The sequence below is a fragment of the Monodelphis domestica genome, chromosome 1 (genome assembly GCF_027887165.1).
Source record: "Monodelphis domestica isolate mMonDom1 chromosome 1, mMonDom1.pri, whole genome shotgun sequence".
NCBI classification, from domain to species: domain Eukaryota; kingdom Metazoa; phylum Chordata; class Mammalia; order Didelphimorphia; family Didelphidae; genus Monodelphis; species Monodelphis domestica.
This window is the reverse complement of record NC_077227.1, coordinates 349,517,963-349,542,422: the sequence shown is the minus strand read 5'-3', so window position 1 is coordinate 349,542,422 and position 24,460 is coordinate 349,517,963. Positions and strand designations below refer to the sequence as shown.

General features: G+C 37.2%; 1 protein-coding gene across 2 annotated transcripts in view; it reads right to left on the bottom strand.

Moving 5' to 3' along the window:
- Window positions 1–1,620: 1,620 nt before the first annotated feature.
- SLC26A2 (solute carrier family 26 member 2) overlaps window positions 1,621–24,460 on the bottom strand; it is a 38,332-nt gene continuing 15,492 nt past the window's right edge. For both annotated transcript variants that reach the window (XM_007473862.3, XM_007473863.3), the window contains 2 exons: window positions 17,623–18,283; window positions 1,621–14,807 (listed from right to left, as the gene is read on the bottom strand). In XM_007473862.3, the coding sequence (XP_007473924.1) occupies window positions 13,287–14,807; window positions 17,623–18,279 (2,178 nt within the window). In that variant the 5' untranslated portion in view covers window positions 18,280–18,283 and the 3' untranslated portion in view covers window positions 1,621–13,286. The remainder of the gene's footprint in view (window positions 14,808–17,622; window positions 18,284–24,460) is intronic.

Sequence of the window (24,460 nt, the reverse complement as noted above, 5' to 3'; positions counted from 1 at the left end):
GCCCTTGCAGGATCCAGGGAAAGAGTCTCCTCCTCCAGTCTGGCTCACTGATGCAGAGTGAATGAATCAGTCCTTGGACTTGGCCTTTTATCCCTCTTTTTCAATGTCACTGCCTGTCTCTCCTCCTCTTTACAGGAACCAATCTCAGTCTTTCAGTTTGCCTAGCACTGGGGGGAGTGGGGAGGGAAGGGGAGGACAATGACCTTTGTAGATGTGGGCTTACTCTAGTGACTTGCAACTCTCTTACTTAGTGTCAAGTAGGAGTACTTTAAGTTCTTGATTTGATTAGCTAAAAATAGGCAAGGGGAAAATTAATCCTATCTTCACAGCAACATACTGAGGATAGACCTCAAAACTGAAGCTATGTCATAAGGAGTATTAGTTAAAGAAATTTGACAGTGAAGATAAGTCTTAATGGAGGAAAGCTCTACAAGTTCAAAGATCTGTCATGTCTTCTTGTGCTTGGTCCCAGAAACCAAAACTAGCCTCACTGGTTAGAAATTTAGGCAGATTTAACTTCTTAAACCATTATAGTCACTATTGAGTTTCAGGCCATTAAAGGTCTTCATCGGCTAGATAATGTTGAGAACGTGGCAGAAGTTCCTTCTAAAGTGGGGATTAGACTGGATACACTATGAGATTCCTTCCAACTTTGAGATTCTCTGATTCCATGTAATTGCTACAAAGGAAAATTCTTAATTCTCTTCGGTGGGTATTCCACTACTATTTATTATGAAGCTTGATAAGTAACTGTTCCCTATGAATATTTCTATCACCACACTTATTCACCTATTTCTCTTTGCCAAGAATGCTCTCCCTACAGCTCTTCATTTTCTAAGAGAATAGTATCATTTTGAAGTTTGCTTCAGTTCCCTTTTCTAGGAAAATTCAGGAGGTTATTTCTCCTCTGTAGCATCTCCTCTACACTTGACATTTAACATGCTATTTGTCTCCCCAACAAGGATACAGATCCTTACCTACTGCTTATTAAGAGGTTTTAATGATCATAACAAAACAAGAGGAAATTTGCTTCAGGCTTTATAGAACAAAACATTAAACAATAAATCCTGTGATTATAGTGACATGGATAGTTGGCATCTTTCCAGAAACACAGCACTTAATATTAAAAAGATCCAACTAACCCATAGGATCACTTACCCAAATCCCAACAGCAAGTTCTTTCAACCTTTATTGTGTTTAAGAAGTAGGGGATCAAGCAACTCAAGATTCAGGTAGAATTGTCTGCTTTCTTCCTTTTAAAAAAGATATTTATTTCTCAGATGAAAATGCTGTGTCTATTGGGGTGGGAAATTAGTCAAGATGGCAGAAAAAAAGGTTTAGGGAGGCAGAATGGAAAAAAACAAAAGAAGAAAAAGGCAACATTTTTTAAAAATCATACATGATCACAAGTAATGGTACAAATCAAATTACACAAACATTACATTTAAAGGACTAAACTTTAAATAAAAGGGGAAAAGGGATTATGAAATGAACTAACAAGAATCTGACTATGCTATTTAGAGAAAATAAATTCAATCCAGAGATCCACAGATTTTAAATTTAAAGTATGGTTAAAAATTTAGCATTTAAACATGTGAACCTAATAATTTTGGAAAAATCTCAATTTCAAAAGTTTTATTGATTTTTTTAAAGAAATGGTAGATGTTTAACACTTGGCCTTCTAAATATGATAAATTCAACAAAAAAGATATGAACTTACACAAACAAAATCTAATGGTATATGGAAAGAGCTCAACAGTAAAAGCAAATAATATTTTATGTTTTTCTAAGAATATATATATACATAAATATTAATTGTTACATAATTTCAGAGTCTGAAAAAATCTAGGTCATCTAATTCAACTCCACTTTATAGATGAGGAAGTTTTAAAAGCAGAGATCTTGTACGTATATTTACAAGACATACTGCAATAGAGTTAGCAAATAATGACATGAATTACTGTGTGTAGGCCTACAAAAAAACTAAAAAAGATTTAATAAATAATTTGTTGGAGAAAGAAGTATAACAACAGTAACATCATATAAAAGATAATGAGATACTAATGTACATATTAAAAACTTAAGGAATGCATCGAAAGAAGTATTTGAGGGCAAATTTATAATGTTGACTTCCTTATATTAACCATAGTAATAAGACATGAAACAAAAAAGAAATATAAGTTGTTGGTAAAAAAAATTAAAACCTCTATTTGCAACCTAGAAAATTTTAAATTAAAAAAAAAAAACAAAAAAGTACTTAAGAAAAACCTACATTTCTACATACCACCCACAAAAAAGGAAGAGAAACTATAAAGAAATATATTTATTATAATGACAAAAATATATCATATTTAGGCACAAACCAGAATAACTTCCAAATGATTCTGACTGGAAGCAAAGAACTGAACAAACTGAGCAAATACAGTTTAAGAAATAAGTAATTCCCAAGTCAAATTATACATTCAGTACAACAAATCAAAATACCATTAGTTAATATTTTGATAGTTGATTGATCAACAGAATTTATTTCATAAAATTGAATGGATGTTATAACATGAAATATCAAGAACTATTCAAAATAAATTGATAAAAGGACTGACATTTTAAAATATATTATGAAAGGTATCTTGGCACAGTGGATAGGGAGCGGATCTTGGGAAGATCAGGGTTCAAGATCCATCTCTGACTCATACTAACTGTGTGACTTTCAGGAAAGTCACTTACTGTTGAATACCCCAGGTAACTTTCTTTAAGACTTAATTTAGAGATAATGGCCTGTTTTGGTTGGGGAATTTACTCATTCAGAATTGCCTGTGCAATTAAATTATAGGTTTAGTTTGTTTTGTTTTTTTTTAATTACAAAAACTATCTGGCACTAGAAAAAGATGTACATATACACACAAACACACACCAGATCAAAAGAATGGAAGAGAACCTAGAAATATGTAATGCATAATGAAACCTATTTTAAAACACCAATAAGGGCTAGGTAGCACAATGGATAGATCTCTAGTCCTGGAATCAGGAGGACCTGGATTCAAATGTGGCTTCAAACACTTGCTAGCTATGTGACCTTGGGCAAGTCACTTAGCCCCAATTACCCAGCCCTTGTTGCTCTTTTATCTTAGAATTGATATTAAGACAGAAGGTAAGGGTTTATTTAAAAGAAAAGAGAAAAATACCAATAATTTGGAATGGAAGTGTTATTCAATAAAAACTATAGGGAAAACTGGCTTGATGGATGGTCAAAAGTGAGTTTTAGATCCATACCTCACCTCTTACATCCAATTAAGTTTCTGCATTTAGATGAAGATAGAAAGCATGTTTATCAGATCCATAAATGTTACAAAGCTAGGAGGGATGATTATGTGTTTGGATAACATATTTGGGATCCAAATAGATTAAAGGCTAAAACAATAGACTGGCAAGCTGAAATTTAACAGAGATAAATAAGAAGTCCTGGACTTTGGGTTGTTTTTATTTTCAAGGAAAGGATGAGAGAAGACTTAAGAGTAATTCAAGTGTAAAAAAATAATAGGAATTTTAGTAGTAAATTGTACATTGCTTTCTTGAAACAAGGCAATATGAAACTGTATTAACAGAATTAGTGTTATCCCAGTTGATAGTAGTGACTTCCTTTGAAATATCATAACCAATCAAATCAAGCCCAGTGCTAAGTAAGCGCTAGGAATCAAAGAAATGCAAAAAAGCAGATCCTCCCTTCAAGGAGCTCACATTCTAAGAAGGGAGATAACATGCAAACAACAATGTACATCAGAGAGCTACTGAAATTAAATGGAAGGTAGCCTCAGACAGAAAGCAGTAGCATTGAGTAGGAGATGGGAAAGACTTCTCTCCATGGGTCAAATTTTAGCTAAGACTTGAAGGAAATGAGGAAAACCAGGAGATGAAGGTGAGGACAAAGTGCTCCAGACATGGAGGACAGCCAGTTAAAATTAAGAATCAGAAGTTGGAGTGTCCTGTGCAAGGAACAGCAAGTAAGCCACTGTTGGTGAAAAAGGTACAAGACAAGAATGGTCAGACAAGGCAGAGACATATGTAAAGTAAAATGGCCATCATATTGTAAAAATAAAAGGCAAGTCTACAAAAACTAATAAAGCAATAGATTTGATTATTGGTTATAAACTGATTTTGATACTCTGCTTGTTGTGCTCACAAAATATCTTATATAAGTGAAGTGAAGCTTATAAGTGAACTTCTCTTCAGAGCCAGGCATAAGGATGCTAAAGAGGCTCTGGTTATAAAAAAATAAAATATTTGTTGAAATATATAAGGATAAAAGGATTTTTAACTCCAAGGGATTCTAACTCCACCCAAATAGAACTCCCTGGTTCCACAAGGATCTACTTCTCCTGTTTTTCACAGGCTATTCTAATCCTTCCTTATCTGACTGACCCAGATTTTTACTATTCTAAATAAAACTAACAATATTATCCTTATAATTTTTAATTAGCCTCCAAGTTATAAAAATAACAAAGGCTAGCTGGTTGAATCTCAAAAAGAATCAAGTTAGGATTTTGAGCCTTAGCAGACTCAGTCCAAACCAAAGACCAGGTCTTTCTTTGGTTTTCTCAGAGTTAAACAATATAAAGACAGTAATAGATAAGTCAGTAGTGTTTCCCAAGTTGGAAAAAGAAAACACTTAATTCCTTCAGGTCTTTACCTCATACAGTGAGAGAGAGAGGCAAAGATATTACCTCCTCAAAGCCCTCAGAGCAGGAGTCTCTGTGTGTGACTGCCAACTGCCAGAGACCAACTGACACACAGAAAAACTGTTAGACTTGAAACTGACACTCTGTCTCATCTGTTTGAAACTCCAACTCTTTCTCAATCCAGCTTCTCCACTTCTTATCTCTAAACTAATATAACAAGACCCAATTTCTAATATCCTTTTAATAAGGAGGTTAAAAAGTCTGCAAAATTAAGGAACAGAGCCAGAAAGAAATGGCATGCTTATCACACTTTCAAGATGACACAAATTAGAGTAATAAGCAGATTAGCTAACATGACAGCAAAAGAAAGTAATAAATGTTGGAGGAGATGTGGCAAAAATGGGATATTAATGCATTGCTGGTGGAGTTGTGAATTGTTCCAACCATTATGGATGGCAATCTGGAACTATGCCCAAAGGGCTTTAAAAAAACTGTCTGCCCTTTGATCCAGCCATAGCTGGATCCCCAAAGAGATAATAAGGAAAAAGACTTGTACAAGAATATTCATAGCTGCACTCTTTGTGGTAGCAAAAAATTGGAAAATGAGGGCATGCCCTTCAATTGGGGAATGGCTGAACAAATTGTGGTATATGTTGGTGATGGAATACTATTGTGCTTAAAGGAATAATAAAGTAGAGGAATTCCATGGAGACTGGAACAACCTCCAGGAAGTGATGCAGAGTGAGAGGAGCAGAACCAGGAAAACATTGTACACAGAGACTGATACACTGTGGTACAATCAAATGTAATGGACTTCTCCATTGGTGGCAATGCAGTGATCCTGAACAACTGGAAGGAATCTATGAGAAAAACCACTATCCACATTCAGAGGAAACACTGTGGGAGTAAAAACACCGAAGAAAAACAACTGCTTGAATACATGGGTCAAGGGGATATGGCTGGGGATGTAGACTCTAAATGAACATTCTAGTGTAAACAACAACATGGAAATAGGTTCTGATCAAGGACATAAGTAATACCCAATGCAATTGCGCATTGACTGCAGGAAGAGTGGGTAGAGGGGAGGGAGGGAAATAAAGTAAGTATTGTAACCAAAAAAATTAAAGTCCCTCCATTGCTGGGTTTACAACCCAAAGAGATAATGGGGGGAAAGACTTGAACAAAAATATTTCTAGGGGGCAGCTGGGTAGCTCAGTGGATTTAGAGACAGGAGGTCCTAGATTCAAATCTGGCCTCAGACACTTCCCAGCTGTGTGACCTTGGGCAGGTCACTTGACCCCCCACTGCCTAGCCCTTACCATTCTTCTGCCTTGAGCCAATACACAGTATTAATTCCAAGACAGAAGGTAAGGGTTTTAAATATACATATATTTATATATATTTATAGCCGCTCTTTTTGTGGTAGCAAAAAATTGGAAAATTAGGGGATGCCTTTCAACTGGGCAACTGGCTGAACAAATTGTGGTATCTGTTGGTGATGGAATACTATTGTGCTCAAAGAAATAATGAACTAGAGGAATTCCATGTGAACTGGAACAATCTCCAGGAATTGATGCATAGCAAAAGGAGCAGAACTAGGAGAACATTGTACACAGAGACTGATACACTGTGGCACAATATTGTATTGTGTAATGTATTTCTCTAGTAGCAGCAATGCAATGATCCAGGACAATTTGGAGGGACTTATGATAAAGAACAATATTCACATTCAGAGGAGAACTGTGGGAGTAGAAACAAAAGAAAAATAAGGGGATGGTGGAGTGGGGGAGGAGGGGAGGGGAAGAACATGAATCATGTAACCATGGAAAAATATTCTAAATTAATTAATTAAATAGAAATTTTCAATTAAAAATAAATTCAGTAAAAATATCAGTAATAATGAGATTATTACTCTACTGGTCTGAGCTTTGCTATGTATTAATTAACTTCTGAGATTCACCTCTTTAGAGCCACCCTCTGGCCATTTCTGCTGCTATTTAATGAATCAGTGACTAGAAAGCTTTTTGAGAAGGGCAGACTGACAGCTCTTGTATCATAGCTGAAAATATGTTCTACCACAACTAGTTAAAAAACAGCCTTACACAAATCAGGTTGAAAACTGCCAGACTGAGAATAAGGTCTTTTATTTATTTGCTATTTTGGGTGCTGAATTAAATCCATTGTCACATACAAAAAATAAAGATTGAAATGGTCAGAAGGAGCTAGGTTGTGATGGGCTTGAAAAAATAATTTTATATTTGTTCTTGTAATAGGGAACCCCTACAGTTTATTGAATAGAATTGACATTATTGGAACTTGTGTTTTAAGATCAATTTGACTGTTGAATAAGAAGATAGACTTAAGAGGAAAGAAAATTGGAACAGGGAAACCAGAAGGCTCGTGTGATAGAACAGGCAAGAGATAATGACAGCCTGCATCAGGATGATGTCAGAGGGCAAAATCTGGTGAATACAAAGCTATGCTGTCAAGGTCTCAGAATTTGATAACATATTGGATGTGGGGGGAGGGTAAAAGGGGATGAGAGTGAGGAAGGAGTCAAAAGGTAGCAGTCATTTTTAGAGCCTAGGTGACCTAGAGGATGATAATACTCAACAATAATGAAGAAGTTTAGAAGGGGGGATAGTTTTTTTTCTATTCTTTAAAAAAAATTTCCTCAATTACATGCAATATTTTTTTCATCATATTTTCCAAAATTATAAGATCAAAATCATCTCCCTCTCTCCTTTCTCTTCCCCCTCCTAGAGATGGCAAGCAATTGGATCTGGGTTATACATGTATTATTATGTAAACTATACTTCCATATTGGTCATTGTTGGAAGAGAATACTCATAAAATCAAAACCTCTAAATAAAAACACATATAAGCTAAAGTGAAAAATAGTATGCTTTGATCTGCATTCCAATGATAGCATTCTTTGTTATAAATCCTTCAGAATTGTTGATCATTATATTGCTGAGAATAGCTGTCTTTCATAGTTGACCATCTCACAATATTGCTGTTACTGTGTACATTGATTTTCCCAGTTCTGCTTATTTCACTCTACATCAGTTCATGTTGGTTTTTCCAGCTTTTTCTGAAATCATCCTGCTCATCATTTCTTATAGCACAATAGTAACCCATCATCATATACCATAGTTTATTTGGCCATTCCCCAATTGATGAACATGTGGGGATGGTTTTGCATAAAAAATAATGAGTTTGATTTTGGACATGTTGAGTTTAAGATATAGGCAACTGGGGATGGGAGTCTGGAGATCAGGAGAGAGATTACATTTAGATTCAAGAAATATCTGCATAGAGATCACTGAAACCATGGGAGCTGAAGAGAAAGTATAGAGAGGAAAAAATGTCCAGGACAAAGCCTAGGGGGAACACCCAAGATTGGAGAGAGTAACCTCAATGAAGATCTAATAGGAGACTACGAAGTGGTCAAGCAGATAGGAAGGGAACCAGGAGAAAGCTGTCACCAAACACACACACACACACACAAACAGAAAAGAAGAGCATATAGAAGACAAAGGTCAAGAAAAATGAGAATTGAGCAAAAGCTATTAGATTTGACAATTAAAAATCATTAATAACTTTGAAAAAAGTTTCAGTTGAATAATAATGGTAGAATCCAGGTAGTTTATAATTTAGAAGAGTGAGAGAAGTAGAAGTATCAGTTATAGGCACCTTTCTCAAGGAGTTTGGCCACAAAAGAGAGGAGATAAAGAGGACAATGGCTAACAGGGACAGATGGATTAAGTGAGATGGTGGTATTTCCTCTCCGGGCTACACTTTGGATTTTCCTGGATTTTTTCAGGTTGGGTACCTTAATCTCCATACATTGCACCTTCCTGAAAATGTGTTGAATGTCAGTTCCTTGAGGGCAGGAACTGCCCTCCTTTAGGCTGATATTTGTATTTCCATGATTTAGTACACTGCAGGCCACCAAGTTAATGTGGAATCAACTGTGGATTGACTGACTAGACAAGCTGCTATGCATACATAAACATGAGTCAAATTCTGCTGAGTTTGCTTTAAGAAGATATTGGCCTCAGGGTAACTAGGTGGCTAGGTGGATTGAGAATCAGGCCAGAAGAAGGAAGATTCTGGGTTCAGATGTGAATTCAGATACCTCCTAGATTTATGATGGTGGAAAAGTCTCAGCCCCAGTAGCCTAGTCCAGTGATGGCAAACCTTTTAGAGACCCTGTGCCAGGCCCTACCTGCCCCCCCCACCAAGTGCTGTATGCACCCCACTCCCCCCTTATCCCACATAGGAGAGGAAAGAAGCTCTCCCATTGGGCTGCTGGGCAGATGGGTGAGGGAAGTAAGGAATGTCCTCAGCTAGTATAGAGAGGGGTAAGGGAGTGGCCTGAGGGCTCTACTCCCCTCCAGCTCTGCAGTCTTTGAGCCGCCCACCTAAACCTCTGTGTGCTCTTATTGGCTGCTGGGCAGAGGGGCAGGGGGGTGTGAAAAAAATGCTCTCGGGCACTGTGGAGAGAGGGAGGGGAGCAACTCTGCCCAAGGCCCTCTATCTTTCTAGTTATGAAGGGGGGTGCCCTCTATGTGCCATCTTTGGCACCGGTGTCATAGGTTCACCATCACAGGCCTAGTCCTAACTGCTCTTTTGCCTTAGAACCAATCTTATCTATTAGTATTGATTTTAAGATAGAAGATAAGGGTTTAAAAAAAAAGAAATTGACCTGAGTTCTTTAGAACCATTATCTGCTCTTAGTTCCACTTCTAATTAGCAGGTGATAGGTGGAAGTCACTATTTAAACTTAGATTTGAGGGACCCTGGGGTTAAGGATTTATGTTCTTTATATTCTGGCTGGGGCCTTAGAATTTCTACCTGGCTCAGAGGAAGCCAGAGCTCGTGCTCATGCTTGTTCTTGTTCGTTCTCTCTCTCTCTCTCTCTGTCTCTCTCTCTCTCTGTCTCTCTCTCTCTCTGTCTCTCTCTCTCTCTCTGTCTCTCTCTCTCTCTCTCTCTCTCCCTTCCCCCCACTTTTCTCTCTTCCTTAATATCTTCCCTCTATTGTAAAAATAAACTATCATAAATTCCATTTGACTTTAGTACTTCATTTTTGGGATTTAGAAATTAAATCCCTGGTGACCAATTAAATATTCAGTCCAACATAAAACTAAACCATAAATTTAACAATCTGGAAGAATACAGCAAAAATTAGCAACAATTAACAATGCAAACCAAAATTGTATCACAACGAATAATGGGTTTACTTTAGCCTGAACAATGACATTTAAACACATTTCAATTAATTTAAAATTTTATTGAAGCTGTTAACTTCAATAAAATCTTTATTTATAAATGGGGCAGTTCCCCAGGCAACTATTAAAATTAAATTACAATATGAATTGGAAGTCTACATAAATAAGAATGTTGACACAATGGGAGTCTTGATGTTAATGAAATCACAGATCTGGGCCAATGATTTTAGTCAACTTTTCCTAAATTTATAAAGGAGCTAAATAACTATTCTTTTCTACTTTGAAGGGTACATAAATTCAAATGTATGGAACTGAGTGAAGCAAAGAAATCAGGGCTAAAATGTGGTAATGACTGGCTTATCTTTGTCCTGTTGATTCCACTTAATTCATATAGCTCTATAAAAAATGTAAGATCCAAACTAAGAAAAGTGTTTAAAGTTTAAAATTTAGGGCCCCATGAAGGGCTGAGTTAAAAGTTATGAGTTTGTTGCCATTTTCCCAATTAAGGAAGACTTGTTACAGTATGTTCTTTCTAGATGGCTCACCTCAGGATCCTACTCCATTCCCACCCATCAGAGGAATAATTTAGTAAAAATATGCTTTTCTTCTTTTGCCATTTAAAATGTTTATTTTCCCCCACTGTCGAAACAAGGGTTCAAGTGTTTTGTTACTTATAGTGCACACTGCTTATGGAAAAAATGATTGTTGTTGTGGGAGAGCTTGATATGTCTGGTTCTGGTTCAGGAAGGTACTCTTTTAAAGAATTACCAGGCTCTGATGAATATTTAAAAATAAAGGTATTTATTGAGTTGATTGGCCAAGAGGCAGTTTGTCGGTAAAGTCTGCCTCCCTGAAGAGAAGGGGTTAAAGATTTTTATGCTTTAAAGGAACAGAGACTACATGACCAGGAACAGAAGGTGGGGAGGAGAGCAAAGGAGGATTAGATGACATTCCCAAGGGAGATGCTTTGGTGTCAGGGATAGAAGCACTGGTATGTTTGAGATGCAAACAGAAGGTGTGCTAAAAACTCTTATCAAAAGGCATAGGGAAATGCCAAAGAAATTTATTTCTCTGAGATTCCTGCAGTTTGTCCCTACAGATCAGCATAGGACAGGCTCCCCATACCCAGCACTGCAGGGGTGCAAAATCAGGAAATTCTTCACATACTCTTTGACCTGGGATTCCCCTATGCTCAGGGTGTCCAGCAGACCCTTTACCCCCACACCATAGTCTAAGAAAAATCATAAAGAAAAGCTACAAGAAGAAAAACATACCCTGAAGTTTTAAACATTTCTATTATGTTAATATTTTTGTGAAAACTTTTATCCTTCAGGGTTTAAATGAAGACATTTAAAAGGATAACTATTAAAAATTCAGTGTACAGTTAACTAAGTCAGTGGACCTAAAACACTGACATTCTTTTTTTTTCTTTTTTTCTTTTTTTCGTAAAATTTAACCTGTAATATTGAGAAAAGCACTAGAGATAGCCACCATGGAACATTTTTTTTCCTGTACAGTGAAATCATACCATATTTCCTTCCCATCAAGGTAATTTGTGATATTTTCTAATTGCTTCCCCAAAACTTCATTGGAAAAAAAAAACTTTCCTTCTGCAAACCAACCTTGCTTAATCATTCAAAGATCATTTAAGCCCATTAACCAAAACATTAAAGTATTTTCCCTGCCCACTCCTTCCAAGTATGATGGCAATTCAATAGAATCCAACAAGCATCAAGCACCACTTTATGTGTAATAACCATTTAAATACTTGTTGGAATGGATTCACTTAGGATTGTACCCTGTTGTCTGGATTTTTAAAAAAGATGTATTACCAGATAACTAGAGGAAGATTGTACGATTTAGTACTACAAGGGATCTTAGAGATCATTTAGGCCAATCCCTTTATTTTACAGATTACATTTAGGCCCAGAGAGATCCAGCAACTTGGCCCACATGGATAGTAGTAGTAGTAGGCAATCCATCTGAGATACAAACCCAGCTCTAACTCTAAATTTTATGTTCCTCACATCATTTTTATCTGAACAGATTCCTAGGAATGTAGAGTAGACCAAAAATTGTCAAAAAAAATGTTCAGTGGGGGGCAGCTGGGTAGCTGGGTAGCTCAGTGGATTGAGAACCAGGCCTAGAGATGGGAGGTCCTAGGTTCAAATCCGGCCTCAGCCACTTCCTAGCTGTGTGACCCTGAGCAAGTCACTTGACCCCCATTGCCTAGCCCTTACCACCCTTCTGCCTTGGAGCCAATACACAGAATTGACTCCAAGATGGAAGGTAAGGGTTAAAAAAAAAATGTTCAGTGGTGGTAAAGTCCTCAGGAATAAGCATGAATGATGTGTGCCAGCAAAAAGAAGAGGGAAAAAGTAGACCCCTCAAATCCTTGCTGATTTTGAAGACTCAGTACTATAGACTTAGTCTAAACAAAGAAGGGAATATCAACTCACACTATACACTGGATTAAGTATTTAGCCAGGCTCTATGGGTATGCAGTTTTCCAAAAATACCTTGTATAAACCTAAGTCCCTGTGATATGCTAGCCTTATCAGAAAATGACTTGGTTTACAGGAAGCATTTTCCTCACAGCATGTGCTCCCAGAGTCCTAATAGAGATCTACTTCTAGGGAATCCTCACCTGAAAGAGAGTGATTCCTTCTCAAAATGCTAGAGGTTCTAGAGAGGTAGACAGAAAAGCAAGGCACAAGAAATAGAACTGACTTTGTGAGAGTGATAATCCCAAAGCCTCATCTCTTTGGTAGGAAGCAAAAGTATAGCTATAAGTAAGAGCAAGTGTTATACATACTCCCTCTCCCACCAAGTTCTTCCTGCTGCATTACCACAAAGATGGTGGCTCTGCTATAAACTCACCCATAAGGTCAATAAATTTTAGAGCAGAAGGGACCTCATAAATCAACTACTCCAACCCCCTCACTTTATAAATGAGTTGTAAATTGAGGTTCGCAGTGGTTGTAACTTGTCTGAGGCTCACATAGTTTGGCAGTGGTAGAACTGGAGCCCAGGTTTCTTAATGCCTATCAGTTCCCTTCATACCATACAGTGCTGCCTCCCCTTTTTTAAGCACCCCCTGGACTAGAATCCTTGTTCCCAAAAGGGAAAAAGTTCAAATGCATTTAAACCATAAAGCTTCTTAAGCATATCCCAAATATTTTTATACCCTCATCTGCAGAAATGGGTGTAATTAATATTTTCCCCTAATTCTGGCTAATTACAAACTCTAATCTACCTGTGTGCCTCTCCCCTATCACATATGAGAATTTCACTCCATAGCAAACTGTACATAGGAGAGACAAACCTGTTGCATTGATTTTCTTTCCCTTCCCCCTGCATCCCTCTTTACCCCAGTAATCAGTCAGTAGAAGTGTTTAAACCATTGGATGCATTCAATACTTTCTGTTTTTGCAAGTCCAGAGCAAAGGATAATGCTTCATGTACACTATAGAAGAGAAGGTTTTCTTCTTCCTTTGTGCAGTATTCTCCACTGTACAAAGAGCTCCTCACAGAGAGATTGCATTGAGCCAGTAGAACCTGGATACCAATGTCTGCATAATCTTTGCGAACCTCTTTGAGTGTCTGGATTCCTGCTGTATCCAAAAATTGCAAGGCACTGCAGTCAATTACTATGGTATGGAGCTCTGGGGGTTCATGAGAGAGGTTCATGGAAACATCATCTTGGCAGCCACTGAAAGTCACCATTTTCTCTCTGAGCTTTCTCTTTGCTGCCTTCTTCCGTGCTGCCTTCACCAAGATTGGACTGACAGTCTTCTTGTACAAGGCAGATTTAAAACCTTCTTTGTTGATGTAGTAGAGGGGAGCTACAAAACGGAAAATCTTAATTCCTGGCTCAGTCTGAAGGTTCTTGTAGGCACACAAAGACTCATAGATTTCAGTCTCTTCCACATGACCAAGTATAGGAGTTTCTGGCTTCTGAGTTCGAAGGATGACACAAAACATAGAAAAGCAGACTCCAATAAGCAGACCAATTTCAGTACTTATCAATGCAGAGGAGAGCATAGTAATAAACCAAATAGCTGTATCCATTTTGCTAAGCCTCCACATGTTGGGCAGATCACCAAATTTCCGAAGAGCTCCCCGAAGATTTACAATGGTTATCACTCCAAGGACACATTTTTGGAGGGAGTAGAATAAAGGTGCTACTACAAGGAGGACCAATAAAAGAACCATTGCTGTCACCACACTAGAAACTTGAGTTTGACAGCCTGTAGACTCTTTGACTAAGGTCTTGGCAAGAGCTGCACTGGTTGTAAAGCAGTGAAAGAAAGAAGGGATGATATTACAAAAGCCAATGGCATACATTTCCTGATTGGCCTTGACTATGTAGCCATGTTTCTTGGCAAACATCTCTGATAGTGACACGGTAATAGCGAAACCAATGATAGAAATAGCTATTGCATCGACTGCTACATTAGGAATCAAGTTCCAATCAGGTGCTTTGGGAGGCAGGAACCCAGTTGGAATATGTCCAGCTATACTGGAGCCATACTTCTCATTCAGTTTTCCAAAGTGAGATGCCAGTGTAGCTGCCACAACTACTACCAGCTCAGTGGGAATTGGTGCCTTAAGTTTGGATTTGAAGTGTTCATTGAGTTCTTTGGTTGGCACAAGGACAAGAAGGCACAAAAGGCTAGTAACAAGGTCACAAAGATTGGTCTTATGAATGTTTTTGAAGATATATATCCAGGTAGTGATGAGAGAGCCCACACCACTACTTCGGGGGATGTTTAGTCCTAGAAGATATTTGGCCTGAGAAGTAAGGATAGTAAAGGAGGTACCAGTGACAAATCCACTCAGCAAGGCATCAGAGAGGTAGACAGAGACAAAGCCCACCTGAAACAGGCCCATGGCGACCTGAAAGGAATCACATAAGACATTATATATGTGCAAACTTTCCTCAACTAGAAAGAACTTGTAAAACTTATAACTCTGCTCTGTATCATTTGTCTAGATATTTCTTCAGTACTTAAGGATCTGTGATTTCATTGGTATGGATATTTACTCTGTCAACACATATTACAGTTTAGTAAACTATCCGTGAAATTGAGGCGGGGCAGTGAGGCTCAGTCAATACAGAGCCAGGCCTAGAGTTGGGAGAACATGGGTTCAAATTTGGCCTCAAACACTTCCTAGTTGTGTGACTCTGGGCAAGTCATTTAACTTCAATTGCCTAGCTCTTACTGCCTCTTCTGTCTTAGAACTGATACTTAGTATGATTCCAAGACAAAAGGAAATGGTTAAAAAAAAAAAGTTAAGCCCCTCCCCCCCAAAATCACCCTATCACCCTGTAGCCTATATGCTAATGAATTTATCTGAATTTAGGCTAGTTTCCCAAAGGGAGACTAGCAGACCACTTCAGAACCTGGACTTAAAGCTTTTCTAGCTTTGGTTTGACCTAGAAGAGTATCTTTCCTCCACTGGCATAGTCTCTGAAACACAGAATTAACTATATGCCACAACAAGGCACTAGCATAGGATTTAGATAGAAGTCCTAACTAATTTTCAAAATTAATTGCACTTTGTCACCTTTGAAGTTTTTATAGTTTCATTTTTCTTTCTTCTCTCCTTATAATTTGGTTCTCTTTATCCCTTCTCTTCACAGAAATAACTCTGTTGAGATAGACATCAATAAGAAGTAGAAACAGCCCCCAGGGCATGCCATTATCTCCTTTTGTTCTTCCCCAGCACCAAATAAAACAAGTTACTTCTATTATCATTGTTAATTATTTTCATTAACTCATATTTATAACTTTTTAGCTTCTTACTTGTTTTCTTCATAAAAATCTGTAAGGAAATGGTGCAAGTATTACTACTCTCATTTTACAGATGAGGAACTTGGGGTTCAGAGAATAGAAATGACTTGACCCAAGTAATAAAGAAAGGAGGGAAGATAACAAGGAATTTATATAGTGTGCTAATGCATTACAAATATTATTCCATTTGATTTTCACAACAACCTGTGAAGTGGATAGTTGAGGAAACTAAGGAAGACAAATTAAGTGACTTGCCCAATTCCCTTTCTAATTCCCATCTAATCCCTTTCTTCCCAGATGATTTCTTTGCACAATGTCATCTACAAAGGTTAATCTACATTAACATTAATGCTAGTTTAAATTAAATTTTGAATTAACTTTTTAAAATTACAAAACTAGCTTTAGTTAAAACTTAAAACCATGTTATCATGGGTAATCAGATATTTTTAGCTAAACAGAATCAGTGATTTTTCAACTTTCAAAAGAGAATCTTGTGGGGAAAATTATAATTATACCTAATACATATACAATAAAGTAATAGCATGTGGCCCAAAGATCTCCCTATTTTTTTCTTTAAAAAATTGAAAGGGAATTTAGACTTTAGAATTATTCTATTTGGATTTAAAAGTAAGACCAATGGGTGGAGATTTGGTACAATTTTCTGGTATAATATGAATATTTTCATAAACTATAAAGGAAATCTTCCTAATTATTAGAATTGTCCAAAAGCAGAATGGGCTACCTTAGGGAATGGTGAACTAGAGCTCTCCAAAGTTTGGGTGGCTACTTAACAGGGATTTTGTGGAAGAGATTCCAGTTTCTGATAAGAATTAAACTAAATGACCTTTGATGCCCCTTAAAATGATAAGATTTTATAGTCCCATGGAGTAGAAGTAATTGAAATTTATGAGATAGAATTTAAAATGGGGCAAGACCTAAGAAAACATACTGCCTCATTTTCCAAATGATGAATAGAAAGGGGAAGTAATGTGCCTAAGTCCAAATAAATTGCAAAGATGTGATATAAAGCCAAGTATGCTAAATCTTATATTAAATCAAGTGATTTTCTCACTATGCCACATATGACATGTACCTTAAATACCTGGTTTGAATGTAGTAGGGAGGATATTGGAAGGAAATCCAAGTATGATAACTGACTGGTACTTTGGTGGGTATGTGATTTTGTTTAGTGTTAATCCTCCCCTTCAGCAGTGCAGAACTAATCTCCCACACGAAGCTTTCATAGGTAATTTCTGTTCATGTTTTCCCATAAATCTACCATACTGAATTTACCTACCATGTTGGAGGCCTTTCTCTGGTTCTTTTAATAACTCAGGGATATCATTGCACCATTTAAACTTGCCATCTGTCATTCAACATGAGACTATCCCCTCTCCTTTTCTAATCTATACATTCAATAGTAGTTTTTGCCTACGAAAATCATCAATGGTAATAGGCCTATTTACAAACGCACTAATACTTTCCACTTCAGGAATGATGATTTGTCCTATCTCCAAAACTTTTGATCTATTAGTTTCATTTCAAGATGATCTATGAGAGAATAGAGGGCTTTGACAATGGACAATAAGTTAAATTCTGGCAATCAGAAACCCATAAAGCAAATGATTTTTTTTTTTGCCTTCTGTTTCAGAATAGCTACTAAATAATGATTCTAAGACATTAGATTGGTAAAAGCTATGCAAATGGAACTAAATGACTTGCCCAGGGTCACATAGCCAGGTAGTATCTGAGCCCACATTTGAACCCAGGTCTTCCTGACTCCAGGCCTGGGGCGCTATCCACTATACTCCCTAGATTCCCCAGCAGCTGTATAATACCACAATTAGTTTTTTAGACAAATAACTCACATTAAATTATCATTTCTGCAGAAGCCTATTTGTTCTACCACTTCTTACCTGATAAACACCGGCTATGAAAGTAACTGTTGTGCCAACAGTAATTGCATAGCAGCTTTTATCACAGATCTGTCCTGATGTGTGGTTCACAGCTGGAATGATGATACTTTCATTTATGTGATCGAAGAGGACAGGATGAGCTTTATGTTCCATCCCATAGCCAGCTTTATGCACCTCCCGATCAACTACTTCACCAATCATGAGGCACAACACTCCAAAAATACCCACTGAGATGTGTCTGGAAGTCCCAAATAAGAAATAAATTATTCCAGCAAAAAAAGAAGTATATAAACCATAAATTGGCTCCTGGCCTGCTAGAAGAGAATATGCAATGGACTGTGGGACCAATAAGATGCCTACAATCAAGCCAGACATTATATCTCCAAGGAGATATTTTTTCAGGTCATACTTAGGGAGCCACTGCAAAACTGGCATGAAACCAAAAAAACAGTTTTTGGCTTTGGCTGGACTACAACAGCAAGTCTTCTTCAACTTTTGGACCACATAGTCTTTAAAGTCAGTACTGTTTTTCTCCTGAGGCTCCAGAAGAATTCTATGATAATGATGATACTGGTTGTCACCTTTAGCAAGATCAAAGGATGAGTCAACATCATGATCTTCTTCTTTGTCTGACATTTCTGGAGATGAGTCTTTCATATCCCTAATATACAAAGAATAATTAAATTAACCAAGAAAGTACTTATACACAATCAAATATCTCAACTCAATAGATGTTTATTTAGTTTTGGGGTTGGATTCATCTACTTCTGAGAGAAGACAGCTGAAGTCCTCCACTAGTAAAGTTTTACTGTCTGTCTCCTCCTGTAACTACACACTTACTATGAGCAAGGCACTGAGTCGGGCACCAGACATATGGAGACAAAGAAAGGCAAGACATCCTTGGCTCTCTGGAAGCTTACATTCTACTGGTGATAAAACAACATATACACAAAAATATTTCTTAATAATACAATGACCAATAATAATTCCAGAAGACTGATGATAAAGGTCTCCCGGATGACAACTGCAGATGTAGAATGAAGCATGCATTTCTGGACATGACCACAACCTACATTCGTCTTGCTTGGCTATGCTTTTCTTAAAAGAGAGGACTTCTATTTGGAGTAGAGTAGTGATATTAATGGGGAAAAGGAGAAGAAGGTGGGGGAGAACATCAATAAACATTTTAAAAATGCATAGGAAAAAAGAGTGAGGTTCAAAGAGAGACAAAGGCTAACAGCATACTACAAAGTAATTGCTATGTTAAATTTAATGTATAGTAAAACATAAAAGCTATATTTAATGAATTTGTGGTTTTGATATGGGCTAACAGTGGGCAGTGAGGGGTAGTAATAGAAAAGGGACCCTCATACTCTGAAAATCTTGCATTTCTCATTGGTTAGCACTGGTTAGACATTAACTAAAAAACCTGTAATTTCAGCCTAGTCAAATATGAATTGCAGATTGTGTATTGGATCTGTAATATTCTATACTGGGCATCAGCTTTGTGCCTAATCTGGTTTATTACTTATATTGTTCTTAGAATTGTCAGACACAATTAATTACCTATAGTGGTCTTCTACTGTACCGCATTCCCCTCCCTGCCATTCTAGAGAGGCAGTGAGACCTCTCCCACAGTGACAAATGATGACAAGGTGGACAATGGGGGAACATTAGAGACTCTGGCAATCTAGAAGAATCCCCCAAATTTGCACATGCTCCTTATTCCCTATGGCAATAAATATCCCAAAACATACCTACCTGAATTTAGAATGGAAGATTACAAGCTCCCAGACCCCAATAAATATGCCAACCTTTATCAACAGGGTTTGGAAGCTGCCACTCCTCCATGGAAGCTGATATTCTACAATGGAGCTGATACTCTATACTATCAGGTCCAAAGAGGCTACTCTACTAGCCCCTTAATATATGTATAGAAGTGCGCATGTTTTATGTCTATATTCTTTGGCCCAGCAATAACACTATACGGTCTGTACCCAAAAGAAATCAAGGAAACAGAAAAAGAGATGATATGTGTGAAAATATTTCTAGCAGCTATTTTTGTAGTGGCAAAGAATTGAAACCAAGGAATGCATCTCAATTGGGGAATTGCTAAAAAAATATGGTAAATGAAATCAATGAAATATTATAGCTGGGAAGATTCATTTTGAACTGATATCCAGTATTATTCTGTTGCATTCATGTACCAGAGAACATCTCATTTCTCACCTGCCTGCACTACTTTGGAACTTGTCTAATGACTTCTCCATCACTATGTCCAGTATCAAAGTACCTTCCCTACTCAGCCCTCATACCCCTTTTCAGCTGCCTTTTGTATATTTTCTTCTGCCTTTAAATTGTGAAATCTTAGAGGGTAGGGATTGTCTGTTTTCATATTTGTATCCTTAAATACAAAGCCTGGCACATAATAGGTACTTAATTGAAGGGTTTCAGTTCAATTGCGCGGGACTGCTACATTAATAAATGTTGATTGACTATTGCTACCAAATTATAGACAGGTTATTTTCATATTTGCTTCCCCAGTGCTTACCACAATGCCTGGCACACTGTAGGTATTTAATAAATGTTTACTGACTAACCAAATGGCTAAGCAAACTGTGGTATATGAATGGAATTAAGTATAATGTGCTGTAAGAAATTAAAGATATGATGATCACAGAGAAGCATGGAAAGATATGCATGAACTGATGCAGAATGAAGTTAAAAGAGCAAATAAAACAATATACATAGTGACTACAATGTAAGCAGAAAGAACCCCATACAAAAATCAAAAGTTAATGTAACAAAATTATAAAGGTCAAGCATCTAACTGAAGAAGAGATGAGAGGGCACCCCCAATCCACTTCTGGAAGTAGGAGGTCCATAGCTATTGCATACTGCTCATGTTTTCACACTTTTTAAATGTATTGATCAGTTCTGTATTGGTTCTTTTTCTTTTTCTTCCTTTTTTTTCTTATAAAAGAATGATTGTTGGGGGCAGCTGGGTGGCTCAGTGGATTGAGAATCAGGTCTAGAGATGGAAGGTCCTGGGTTCAAATACTTCCTAGCTGTGTAACCGTAGGCAAGCCACTTAATTCCTTTTTCTTAGCCCTTACCACTCTTCTACCTTGGAACTAATACATATTATATTATAAGACAGAAGGTAAGAATTATTAAAAAAAAATACTATTTATTATATGGTATCCCAGAGGGGTAGAGTATTGTGAGAAGGGAATTTGTATTTTGATTTGATCAATCAGAGATTTAGACTTCCCTTCCATTTGTTTTGAATTTGGGTCAATCAGCAACCTGGGAATTGATCCCACAAGCACTGCCCCCCTGGGTGGTGCCAGGCTAATTGAGGAATTGTGATTGGTTCCTTAGGGGTAATGTAGGAGAGCTAGTGGGTGAAGGGAACAGCATATGAGGTGAGACTCAGCAGGAAGCAGAGAAGCATTGTTTCTGAGGCTGAGGCAGACTATGGAGTAATTTTTTACCTCCTTCCGATAATTCCCTCTCTTATCTTTGCCTTGCTATAATAAAGCCACTAAAGCTACTAACAGCCTCTGACTTATGAGTTAATTTCTATATTTGTCAAACCCATTCTAACCATTACAGTATAGATATTGGAGAGAAATTACAATAACATAAAAAATAAAAAACACTAATAAAAAACTTACTTTAAAGAATTCTCCATCAAGACAGATTACACTGGGCAGTGTAATATAAAAATATGATTAATTTTAATACTGATGACAATAAATGTAATAAATCAAAATAAAATGAGAAAGCATTATATAGTAGATACAGTACTGGGCTTGGAGTCTGACACTAAGTTAATCTCATTATTTATTTGACTGCACTATTTGGGACTTCTCTACCATGCCCCAGTCTCAGATATCTTCTTCCATCCCTAACCCCCTTTTTCAGCTTCTTTTTGTGTATTATCTTTCTTCATTAAATTACAAGCTCCCTGAAAGGCAGGGACTGTCTTTTTTTTCTATATTTGCATCCCCAGTACTTACTACAGTGCCTGATACATAGTAGATATTTAATAAATATTTAGTGAATACTATCTACAAAATTATAGACATGTTATATAATCTGCATCAGTGGAAGGACTTCCCATACTAACAAAAAAAAATCAAAGATCTTTAAATGTCAAGTTGAAATAAAAACAATAGCCAATATTGATTTATCACCTCAAAGTTGGCAAAGCCCTTTACAAACACTGTCAAGTTGATCTTCACAATATCTCCATGAGATAAGGTATTATTTTCCCCAGTACAGTACTACGAAAGCTCAAGAAGTTTAAGAGACTTGCTCAGAGCTAGTAAATATCAGAAGATCTGAACTTAGATCTTTTTTCTGACTCCAAGTCCAAGTCCAGTACCCCTACTTCCAATCCCTACCTGTAGGCATTGTCCAGAATTAGGGTGGCAGTAGCTTCTTAATAAAAGCAAGACAATCCATTTTCTAATTCCAGACATTCTTATTAACTATTCTCCCTGCCTAGAATTATCTTCCTCTTCCCTCTTTGAATTCTAATTACCCTGGCTTCCTTCAAGTCCCAGCTAAAATCCCACTTTCTACAAGAAATCTTTCCTCATTCCCTTAATTCTAATGCCTTCCTTCCATAAATTATCTCCAATATGCTATATGTATCTTGCTTTTATGTAGTTGTTTTTTCATGTTGGCTCCACCATTAGACAATGTGCTCCTTAAGAGCAGAGACTATCTTTTTTACCTTTCTTTCTATCTCCAATGCTTATCAGATGTGTTTAATAAATATTTATTGACTGCCTGATTAACTTCCCAGTCAAGGCCAACTCTCCCAAGTGGCTAGCTTTCTTTCTCTATAGTAAATACTGATCTAAATCTATGAGCCTATAAGCCATGCTCTTTGTGGTGGCAAAAAATTGGAAAATGAAGAGGTGTCCCTTGATTGGGGAATGGCTGAACAAATTATGGTCTATGATGGTGATGGAATACTATTGTGCTGTAAGGAATGATGATCTGGAGGATTTCTATATGAACTGGAAAGACCTCCATGAACTGATGCCAAGTGAAATGAGCAGAACCAGGAGAACATTGTACACAGAAACTGAAACATAGTGGAATGATCAAATATAATTGACTTTGCTACTAATAACAATGCGATGATCCAGGACAACCCTGAGGAAACATGAGAAAGAATGTTATCCACATTGAGAGAGAGAACTGTGGAAGTCAAAACACAGGGGAAAAAAGCATATGATTTATCACTTGTTTATATAGATATATGATTTGGGGTTTGGGTTTTAAGAGATTATTACAAAAATTAATACTATGGAAATAAGTATCAAGTGATAACATATATATAAACCAGTGGAATTGCTTGTCAGCTCTAGGAGTGGGGAAGATAGAGGGGAGGGAAAGAAAAAAAATCATGTAACCATGGAAAAATATTTTAAGTTTAAAAAAATTAAGTAAATCTATAAGCCTATAATTTCAGCTCTATTATGGTCACAGAATTTTAGAGTTGAGAGGGACCTCAGAGAGCATTCTAGTTCAATGCCCTCATTTTACCAATGGGGAAATTGAGACCCAGGGAGATGAAATGATTTGACAAAGGACCCAGAGGTAATGAGCAAGGGGAACTAGGATTTGAACCTAAGTCTTTTGATTCTAATTCCAATGTTGAGTTTCTATTTTTCCTGATACTAAGTTTACTCATACCATAACTTGGTATAAAAGACCATAACTTGAACTGCCACTAGGTATCCAGAACCCACAATGAGTTTGTAGAATGACTGATTTCTCCAAGTATATATAGCCTAGTGCCTGAAACATAGTAGGCATTTAATAAATGCTTGTTGACAAACTTATGGGGGTAATTTTCTTACCCCTAAATGTTGCCCTAATCCCCTTGTCTAGGATACAGGGGTTCCCCAAATCACAGCCTGCCAGATGCTTCAACCTGATCTTCACTAGGTACATGAGAAACCTCCTACTCTGTCTTACCCAGAGCAACCACTCTAATAATTACAGGGTCAAAGGGAATTTTTCCCAGTCTTAGGTCAAGCTCAGGTAAACTAGAAATAAAAATAAAAATTAATGTAGCAGAGTTAGGAACAAAGCCCACGTCAACAATAATCTCAGGGCCCAATGTGTTCTCTTCTGTGTATCTTTGATGTTTCTTTTTCTTACCATTTTTCTTGTACCAGACTCTAATAGATTCATCTTAGGTTCCCAGACAATTCTCCTTCCCTTCCACCACCCTTTTCCTCTTAGTCTTACAAAATTTTCTAAAATTTAATCTCCCTGTCTATGCAGGGCAGGTCTCTCCCCCCTCTCCCCCCATCCAGGGCTAGGCTAACCGGTGGGCAAGTCAATGTAAACAGATCATTAGCATCCAGGCACTAAAGCAAAGCCTTCCAAACCTATTTCCTAACCACCACCAGGTTCTCCACTGACTGAATTAGTTATATTGCCATGGGCACAGTCCTTTACTACTAAGAGTCTCAGGATATAATAGAGCAAAATATTAGGGTTAAAGAGTGAGAATGGCGATACTAAAAATTGTACCACTAACAGGCTACATGACTTTGGACAGGTTTACTTTTTTAGCTTTTGGTTTCCTCGCCTATAAAATAGAGGGAGAAGAAGAGGATAAGAATTATTTATTACTCTGAAATTCTGTGATTATATTTCACAGAAAATCACAGAAGGGTCCCAAAGGCCCGGGCTCTCTCATCTTCTTGATGATAGGTAAGACTTACTGCTCCTTTGAGGTCTATTCCAGCCTACAGCCATGACCCTAGGATCCTTCATAAAATGAGGTCTAAAAGGGCAGGTG